This window comes from Mesocricetus auratus, unplaced genomic scaffold (assembly GCF_017639785.1).
Source record: "Mesocricetus auratus isolate SY011 unplaced genomic scaffold, BCM_Maur_2.0 Super-Scaffold_4256, whole genome shotgun sequence".
In the NCBI taxonomy this organism is placed as follows: Eukaryota; Metazoa; Chordata; class Mammalia; order Rodentia; family Cricetidae; genus Mesocricetus; species Mesocricetus auratus.
This window is the reverse complement of record NW_024429182.1, coordinates 92,848,789-92,858,333: the sequence shown is the minus strand read 5'-3', so window position 1 is coordinate 92,858,333 and position 9,545 is coordinate 92,848,789. Positions and strand designations below refer to the sequence as shown.

The 9,545-nt window shown below is 48.5% G+C and overlaps 1 protein-coding gene and 2 long non-coding RNA genes across 3 annotated transcripts; 1 reads left to right on the top strand and 2 right to left on the bottom strand.

Annotated features, from left to right (window-relative positions):
* Positions 1-314: 314 nt before the first annotated feature.
* LOC121144005 lies at positions 315-1,651 on the bottom strand. The gene is made up of 2 exons (XR_005881338.1): positions 770-1,651; positions 315-569 (listed from the first exon to the last, which is right to left on the bottom strand). It is a non-coding gene; the product is annotated as an uncharacterized LOC121144005 (long non-coding RNA).
* A 1,087-nt stretch (positions 1,652-2,738) lies between these two features.
* Positions 2,739-5,502, bottom strand: LOC121144004. The gene is made up of 2 exons (XR_005881337.1): positions 5,405-5,502; positions 2,739-3,520 (listed from the first exon to the last, which is right to left on the bottom strand). It is a non-coding gene; the product is annotated as an uncharacterized LOC121144004 (long non-coding RNA).
* Positions 5,503-5,612: 110 nt separating this feature from the next.
* Positions 5,613-9,501, top strand: Smpd1 (sphingomyelin phosphodiesterase 1). Its single transcript, XM_005087449.4, has 6 exons — positions 5,613-6,059; positions 6,460-7,232; positions 7,764-7,935; positions 8,032-8,108; positions 8,467-8,612; positions 8,742-9,501. Exons 1-6 carry the CDS (start codon positions 5,754-5,756, stop codon positions 9,149-9,151), a joined length of 1,884 nt encoding a protein of 627 aa, XP_005087506.1. The 5' UTR covers positions 5,613-5,753; the 3' UTR covers positions 9,152-9,501.
* Positions 9,502-9,545: the final 44 nt, after the last annotated feature.

Sequence of the window (9,545 nt, the reverse complement as noted above, 5' to 3'; positions counted from 1 at the left end):
GCCTGTTGTCGTTACTAAAGCAGGGGGCTGAGTGAGGGTCTGGTCCCTTCATTTCTAAATAAGTATTAGAAGTGAAGTCTTTGAGTATGCCCCTTTCATCCCTCCTCCTTTTTTGTTTTTCCAGATAGGGTTTCTCTGTGGCTTTGGTGGCTGTTCTGGAACTATCTCTTGTAGACCAGGCTGGCCTCGAACTCACAGAAATCCACGTCCTTCTGCCTCCTGAGTGAGGGATTAAAGGCATGCGCCCTCTTTTTCTTATAGGTAACCCAATCCTGGGTTACTAGTGACTTAATATCTTAACCAGGGAACAGGGGTGACGTATTCTTTTTTGTATTACTTCCTGCTGACTTTGGGGTGTAGTAATCAGGGGCCCAAGTAGGCTGAAATGTTAGTCAAGAGCAAAGAGGGAATTCAGGCAGTGGAGTTTTTATCAGAAGCATCTGGTTGGTAGACTCTGTTGAAGAAACAGTGAGTGTTCACATTGGCTGGACTGGTTCATATCCATAGCAAATCTAGAGTTCTCAGTCTTTAGGTGCAGGCTGTAGTCAGCAACTGATGCCCGGATGTGTCTGTCAGAAGTGGAAACCAGAAGTGGAAATCTGTTTGAGACATGTTTAAATTGGAACAGAAGTTAAAACTTATATACAATTTTAATTAGAACTCTTAGGTTGATAGTTTTAGTGATCAGGAAGGGCAGGAGTCCCAAGACAAGGGGAGAAAATCCCATTCTCAGGAACAGACAGATGGAATAACAAAAAGCTGTACTTACCTGGAGTCCTTTTGACCTGTGAGAAGCGAATCCAAGCCTTATGACTTTTGATCCTCTGAAGCGTATATGGACTTTATTATACAAAAGGACTTAAAAGTTTTAGCCATATTAGTATTGTCAATCTGTACCAAAATCTATATTGTAGATAAAGCATATATCAGGCATCTGTAAAACAGCAGGAATAGACTCACACCTTTTGAGTCCTAGCAAAAACTAAAGGTTTGAGTTAGAAGCTTGTACATTTTCTTCTGTCCAGTGAGTCAGGTATAGCTTGGACAGAGGTACCTTTGGCCTGATGAAAAGCCCTTTAAATTTATATTTAGATGACAACTAAAATAAATATAAAAACCTTGAGCTTGTGACTGAACAGCAGGTAGTCACTGTTCTATCAGCTTATCAGAACTTCATTAAATGTGCTATTAAGCTGGCCATATAATTTAACCATTAATAATATCAGAAATCTGAGAAGTATAAATTTTATACAGTTTTTGAATCTATTAAAAATGACAGGGTCCAGTTCATACATAGTTAGCCATACCCAAGTCTCTATTAGCAAGTAGAGGCATCAAAGAACAGCATCAATCTTTGCCAGGCCTATCAGGTGAGAATTTTTCCTCTCTGTGGAAGAGAGACATGGAAAAGACTGACCTTATTTTGTCTAGGCAAAAGGGGTACAATGAATTTTCCAGTGTCCTGTCACTTGTCCACTGTCTGGGCCAGGTCCTGGCAGCAGGTATGTATTGGGGCATCTTGCCCCCTGGTTAGCGTTGTGTAAACAGCCAGGTGTCCTTTAATCTTCTCTGGAGACTTTGGGCCAATGTCAGGATCTGGGATTCTCTGATATTATAAGCTTTTTTTTTTTTTTTTTTTTTTTTTGGTTTTTCGAGACAGGGTTTCTCTGTGGCTTTGGAGTCTGTCCTGGAACTCGCTCTGTAGACCAGGCTGGCCTCGAACTCACAGAGATCCGCCTGCCTCTGCCTCCTGAGTGCTGGGATTAAAGGCTTGTGCCACCAACACCCGGCTGATATTATAAGCTTTTTAGTTAACATTTTAAATGTCATATTCTGTAGATCTCTGGAAGCATTAAGAGTGTTGTTTAGGTAAATCTGGATAGACAACTTTGGTTTTAGTTGTTTTAAGCTTAACCTTTGAAGACATATAGGGGACTGAATAAGGTTTATCCCTGTTATACTTAATATAGCTTCAATGATATTAGTGCAGGATCTGTCTGGAGAACTGGATTCAAATTGAGAGATTGTGGAGGGATGTTTTACTCAGAGCCTTCGAGTCTGACTGTAACTGGTTTTACCTTAACAAACAGACAGGATATTTAAAGAGACAGAATAACTTAAAACTGTCAGTGACAAGAATGTAGATCCGCTGCAGATGGAACAGACAGGATTTTTTTCGTGTAACGTATGCCATACTGGGCCCTGGAAAGGCAAGACATTCTGCAAACAAGTCAGGTATAACAGAGCCAGTGAAAGAAAAAAACTTTCAGTGGCCAAAATAAAAGGCAAAAAGATAAATGAACTATGTCTGGCAGCAGAGTTTGTAGGCAGAAGCTGACTAGATTGTCCCTCTGTCTAGGCTGAGGGAAGGGAGTAACCTATACTAAAAATAAAATACCCTATGCCCTTAAAACCATCATCACCTGGGTGACTGTTAAATTATAAAGTTTACATAACTTTTTTAGAACAGAAAACTCTAATTAACAGAATAGATTTTACTGCTTCTTAAAAGGGGGAAGGCAAAGTCATAAATAGGAATCTCTTGTTCTTTTGACTGAGGTGAACTCCCACCCCACATCTCTTTTGTCAGTGATTGACCATGCTTGAAGGGCTGGTAAAATGGACTTACTTTTTTCTGGTACAAGTTATGTGAAAAAGTTTAAGCAACCTCACGTCTGATAGAGAACCTATGTAAAACTCAACAGCGACATAAACAAATGATCCAAGTAAAAAATGGGCAAAAGACATGAACAGACATTTTATTACCAAGGATATACAGATGGCAACATTATATTAACCCATTAAAACCTGTACCTTGGCCATTTTACTTGAGTTGGCTGTCAGCCGCCCAAGGTGAGTCATAGTGCAGAAACACTGCGTCCAGGAACCAGGACTCAGCAGGAAGGTACAGACCAACAGGCAGCAGTTGGGTTATCCATCTTTCATGGGAGCTACTGAGTGTAGCCACCATAAATGACGATTTGTTTTTAGTTACTGGAAGTAAGAGCATAAAGTATACAGACTAGAAGGGAGGGGGAGCAGCGCTGGTGAGTACAGAGTGTCGTGGGCTGCCAGCGTACCTGAAAGAAAAAAATTTTTCCCAACATTTTTAGTCACGATCCCAGATTTTTTTGTTTCATGTTCTTTCAATGGGTTAGGCAGAGATCTGGAGAGGAAGAGGGTATCTGTCCCATGCTAGGTTGTGTCCCAGTCAGATCTGTACTGTCAAGACAAACAACAGACAAACAAACAAACAGCACTTAGGCAAAAGGGGCCATCTCAAAGGCTTGGAATTCCGTTTCAGATTCACGGTCGAGAGGCAAACTCCCCAGTAGCTACTCAGATTCCGATGGTGCATTGATTAGCCAGATTTTTACTCAAATTTAGATTCAGATGGCGGAATTCCCACCCAGACAAGAAACCAGAGACATCTCTCAGTTTCTCCAGATCTGACCTTATAGCACATCTGCCAAGGTCTTCTTGCTCTGTTTCTTACAGTTTCAGATTGTCCACCAGCGAACTAGAACAGAAACATAAAAATCACAAAAAACGTAAAATCACAAACCTGTCACAGAATTCAGGACACAAAACTTTCCAGCCAGCACAACAAATAACACAGAAACAAACAACAAACAGAACATTTACCTGTCTGGTTGGAGACTTAAACCTTTAGGGGTCTGGGGCCCTGGGGATCGTGGCCCAAATGTTATACCCAAGTTGCAAAGTCCCCAGATGTGGGAACAACAGACCTTGGCTGGAGGCCCACTTCCCCATCAGCCTGGGAGCAGGCAGCTGTAAGACAATGCTTACTAAAAACAATATGGTGCCTGGAGCAATAAGTTGCTGATAAGGGCTCATCCACAGAAACACCCTGACCTTGATCTTTTCCAATCCAGAGCAATAAATTCATGATAAGGGCTCACCCTCAGCAACACCCTGACCTTTTCAAAAGACTAACGCCTCTTCCTGACCCACTCACCACTGCCTCTGGTGTCAGGGCATATAAAACCAGCCAGAATAAAGAATAAAGCAGAGCCTTCTTGAGGAGCCTTCAGGAAGCCTTCTTTAAGTTTTCTTTGTACCACCGGCTGGTCTCTGAGTCATCAATCCTGACACCCTCCGCACATTCTCGGACACAGGCTGCACCAGTGGGCACGGCACCCAGAGACCACCAGGAAGACAGACCCACTAAACTGCAAAAGCAAGGTTTAATGATTGTTCATCCAACCATGACAGGGACCCCATCTAGCAAGCTGATGCAGCAGCCTCTAGAGGGAGTGAAGTTCCCTGTCTACTCCTAGGTTTTAAAGGCAAAAGTTACAGGATCACACCAGTTGGTTTCTGATTGGTTGACATTTGGGAACAATCAGGAGAATTTCTCAAAGTCATATTTTGGCATGAAATACCTGTGTACCAATTATTTTCATTGGTCAGTGCTGAGAGGGAACATTCTGTAGTTTCTATGGCATTGTCTTGTTACTTGCAGGTGGCCTGTTGTACATAGATACCAATAGTTTTCAGAACTATATCCTGGAGACTACAGGGGAGGTTTTGGTCCTCCACGCCCCCCCCTCGGAGTTTCTTTTGTGGCCAAACAGTTCCCAGGAGTCAAGTATCTAGGAGGCTGGGGGAGGGAGGGTCTGGAGTTTCTTTGTGTTCAGTTTTGGCCCTAGGCTCCAGGAGGCCAGAGCAGCTGGAGTTTCCTTGTATCAGAAGCCTATGTGTCTTTTCTCATCCCTTTATTTCTAAATTATTAGAAGTGAAGTCTTTGAGTTTAGTTTACCCCTTTCATCCACATAGTGACTCAAGACATCTATAACTCCAATCCAGAGGGATCCTACACCCGCCAGCAGGCACACACTTGTGATGCACACACATACAAAATATCCATACACATAAAGCTAATAATAATACAAATTTTTAATGAGAATAAAGTAGCATTAACAAGAGCCGGGCGTTGGTGGCTCACGCCTTTAATCCCAGCACTTGGGAGGCAGAGACAGGCGGATCTCTGTGAGTTCGAGGCCAGCCTGGTCTACAGAGTGAGTTCCAGGACAGCCTCCAAAACAATGCAGAGAAACCCTGTCTCGAAAAACCAAAAAAAAAAAAAAAAAAAAAAAGTAGCATTAACAAAACCTTAAGTGACTCAAGGGTGCTGTAATGGTGGCAGCATATATAGAAACCTAAGGGAGGGACCTGCTCAATGAAAGGATCACTACCCCAGCCCTCTCTGCCAGCCCTCTCTCCCTAGTCTCACTTCCAAAGTAAATGACCAGCTGAGCCTGGTCTCTATTCTAGAAGGAATCTGAAGGTAAAAACCGGGACCGAGAAGGCTCTTGGGAGCCACCTAAGGGCTTCCACCAGTTCCAACCGGAAAGCACCGGGCAGTCCCTGGCCGACGTACCTCGTGCTGCAGTGACTCAAAGTGGGCACTGGTCACTGCAGAGTGCACCGGCCCATCACCAGCGTCTGGGGCGGGCCCGCAAAGATGGGGCGTGGCAGAGGCGGGATCAGGGCCGGCCGATGAGCCCCTTTTGCCCCGCCCCCAAAGCTTTGACAACACTCCCCGCGGCTGCTGGGGAAAATAGGAGGAACAGGAAGGGGAGGAGCTGGTTTGTGGCTGGCTACTGAGCGATCAGTCAACCACAGCGAAGGGTAATCGAGTGTCTCCAGCGCTACCCGGGGCCCGAGGGCCAGCGCCTCGGCCTGTGGGGGCTGGAGGGGCGATCCAGTCCGGTCTACGAAGCCTGGCAATGCCCCGCCACGAAGTGTCATCCGGCCAGGGCCACCCCAGAGCCGACTGGGAGCTGAGGCTGGAGAGGTCCTTACCGGCATCCAAGTTGGGACTCCTTTGGATGGGGCTGGTCCTGGCGCTGGTGCTAGCTCTGTTTGACTCCACGGTTCTCTGGACTCCTGCCAGAGCTTATCCTCTTCCTGCCCAAGGACATTCCGTCAAATTCAGTGCCATAGTGCCCCCGCTCCAGAATGCCTTTGTGTGGCGGAACCTCTCTTGCCCCGCCTGCAAAGTCTTATTCACTGCTCTAAACTACGGGCTGAAGGTGAGCGCTAGAAAAAAGGGCTGTGGTGGAATGCTGGGGGCAGGGTGAGGGGCACTGACCTGTCCCGGGCTCCAACATATTCCTGATAAGAGGGTGCTTCCTATGTATACGTGCTAGCCACTACCCCACTGTGACCTCTGTAAAGTAAGCGTAAAGGCAGTGCCTTGGGTAAGTCAGCTAGCTAATCCTGGCCTTAATGGTTCTAGACCCTGAGCTAAAGAGTAGGTAGGCAAGGGTCTGGTGCTACTTGAGTTATGGAGCACTGTATTACTGAGGTCTCTTTGTCATGGTGACACTGAGTTCATCCTAGCCCCGACTTAGACATGGAAGCCTGTGTAGCGGTGACCTGGGCTTATTTGTTCTGACTCTGACCTCTCATCATTGCTTCCTTCCACGACAGAAGGAGCCCAATGTGGCACGGGTAGGCTCTGTGGCCATCAAGGTGTGCCAGATGCTGAACATAGCACCACTAAATGTGTGCCGCTCAGCTGTCCATCTCTTTGAAGATGATATGGTGGAGGTGTGGACACGTTCGGTTCTGAGCCCGTCTGAAGCTTGTGGCTTGCTTCTGGGCCCCTCCTGTGGGCACTGGGACATCTATTCAACCTGGAACATCTCTTTGCCGTCAGTGCCGAAGCCGCCTCCCAAACCACCAAGCCCACCAGCCCCAGGTGCCCCTGTCAGCCGCGTCCTCTTCCTCACTGACCTGCACTGGGATCATGACTACCTGGAGGGCGCAGATCCTAACTGTGCAGATCCACTCTGCTGCCGCCGGAGCTCTGGGTGGCCACCCAACTCCCAGGCAGGTGCTGGGTACTGGGGCGAGTACAGCAAGTGTGACCTGCCCCTGAGAACACTGGAGAGCCTGTTGAAAGGGCTGGGCCCTGCAGGCCCTTTTGAGATGGTGTACTGGACAGGAGACATCCCTGCCCATGATGTCTGGCAACAGTCTCGACAGGACCAGCTGAGGGCCCTGACCACTGTCACAGACCTCGTGAGGAAATTCTTGGGGCCTGTGCCGGTGTACCCTGCGGTGGGCAACCATGAGAGCGCTCCTGTCAATGGCTTCCCTCCCCCCTTCATAAAGGGGAACCAATCTTCACAATGGCTCTATGAAGCCATGGCCAAGGCCTGGGAGCCCTGGTTACCAGCTGATGCCCTCCGTACCCTCAGGTACTTACTGTTCGTGGAAACTCAGGAAGGGAGGAAGATGGACAGGCGGGGAATGGAGGAGGGAACTGGGTAGACTCTGTTGTAACCAGTGTCCTGGGCACTCTACTGCCCTCCCTAACCTGACCCCACCTTCCCTCTTATCTCCAGCCACCCTCTTTTTCAGAGCTAGCAGGGCAACCTCACCACGCCCCAGCTTGTGTCTGCTTAGGGTGGCTCTCTCTTTAAAGTGGATTCCCTTCACCTTGTAATATCCCCCATGCTTCTCAACTTGAGCAGGCTCATGGCATCTCCCCTCAGAAAGGCCTTTGCTCTCTGGCTTCCTAGAATCTCTGTCCTGAATTCCTGGAGCCCTCAGCACCTCGAGCCTTCTTTACTGTCAGGGGCCCTGTAATTACTGCCGCTTTGGTCTTCAGCTAGGATGGGAGCTCCTGGAGGTGGGAGATGACATCATGTGTGCCTCTGCCTGGCACAGGGCCAGGTGTGCAGATTGGGGTTGTGGAGTACTGACACTTCTTGCTTACTTTGTTTCAGAATTGGGGGCTTCTATGCCCTTACCCCACGCCCTGGCCTCCGCCTCATCTCTCTCAATATGAATTTTTGTTCCCGTGAGAACTTTTGGCTCTTGATCAACTCCACAGATCCTGCTGGACAACTCCAGTGGCTGGTGGAAGAGCTTCAGACCGCTGAGAATCGAGGAGACAAAGTAAGGGAAGATGCTGTGAACCCTTCATATAATTACCCCAGCCAAGGCTGTCTGGATTCTTCAGTATTCTGATAGCTCCCTTATTTCTCCCTTCAGGTGCATATTATTGGCCATATTCCTCCAGGGCATTGCCTCAAGAGCTGGAGTTGGAATTATTACAAAATTGTCGCCAGGTAAAAAGATAGACTTAGGTGTGGAGATTGAAGGGTTGAAATCCCTTCAAGACCAGGGTGTGCTAACACACACCTTGAGGCAGAGGCAGGTGGATCTCTGTGAGTTCAAGGCCAGTCTTTCTACAAGTGAGTTCCATGACAGCCAGGACTACACAGAGAAACCTGGTCTGGGGTGGGGGTGGAGGGGTTGGGGGCACGGGCAGGGGAGAAAGAAAAACGTTTCCTCAAGCACCTCACAATCTTTGCTTCTCCATGGGGTGGAGGAGCCACTTAGCAAGTTGGAGAGCAACCACCCTAACTCCCCAGATCCACCCACCCTCATTTCCGACCCCCTAATCGTCACTGTGTCTCTGGTCAGGTATGAAAACACCTTGGCTGGCCAGTTCTTTGGCCACACCCATGTGGATGAGTTTGAGATCTTCTATGATGAGGAGACTCTAAGCCGGCCGCTAGCTGTAGCCTTCCTGGGGCCCAGTGCTACAACCTATATCAACCTTAATCCTGGTGAGTGAGGCTGAAGGGAGCATTGCTTATCCTAAGGCTAGTGTGACAGAAAGGGATGGAAGCCAAGGCAGGTTGTCCCCAGAATTGCCTTTGTTGGCTTTTTTACCACCCAACCCTCCTTTCTTACAGGTTACCGAGTCTACCAAATAGATGGAAACTACCCCGGAAGCTCTCATGTGGTCCTGGACCATGAGACCTACATCCTGAACCTGACCCAGGCCAATGCACCAGAAGCCACACCACACTGGAAGCGCCTCTACAGGGCTCGAGAAACCTATGGACTTCCAGATGCGTTGCCTACCTCCTGGCACAACCTGGTCTACCGCATGCGGGACAATGAGCAACTCTTCCAGACCTTCTGGTTTCTCTACCATAAGGGACACCCGCCTTCAGAGCCCTGTGGCACGCCCTGCCGCCTGGCCACTCTGTGTGCCCAGCTCTCAGCCCGAGCAGACAGCCCAGCTCTTTGCCGCCACTTGATGCCCAATGGGAGCCTCCCAGAGGCCCATGGCTTGTGGTCACGGACCCTGTTGTGCTAGTGTTCCGGGACCCAGAGTGGGGAACATTCGTCCCTTAGGAAAGGGACTCATTCCCAAGCACTGTTGAGTCAATCCAGCAAAAGCTTCTGGGGAAGGAGCCCTGTCGGGCCAGGGAGCAAAACTCATGGAGAGCTTGTTTGGCTGGATTTGGGGGAGGGTTTGGCTGCCCTACCTATGCCCAGTATCTGGATTCCCCCTGAGGCTGATGTCTTCTCAGGGCCACAAAGCTGAGGTCTCAGTGCTCTGAATAGCCAGACAGGAGCGATGGCCCCAGGCCTGTGCTGTCCACCTGTGAACCCTGCACTGCTGTGTGATCCTGCGAGGCTGTTAAAATAAAAGACTTCAGATTCCACTGTTCCAATTTCTTCTTCCCAAACAGGCAGGGCACAGGGAG

Coding starts and splice junctions, on each gene's coding strand:
- Smpd1 (XM_005087449.4), top strand. CDS start 5,754: ATGCCCCGCCACGAAGTGTCATCCGGCCAGGGCCACCCCAGAGCCGAC. Junction 6,060..6,459: donor CTCTAAACTACGGGCTGAAG/GTGAGCGCTAGA, acceptor CTTCCACGACAG/AAGGAGCCCAATGTGGCACG. Junction 8,109..8,466: donor TATTACAAAATTGTCGCCAG/GTAAAAAGATAG, acceptor GTCTCTGGTCAG/GTATGAAAACACCTTGGCTG.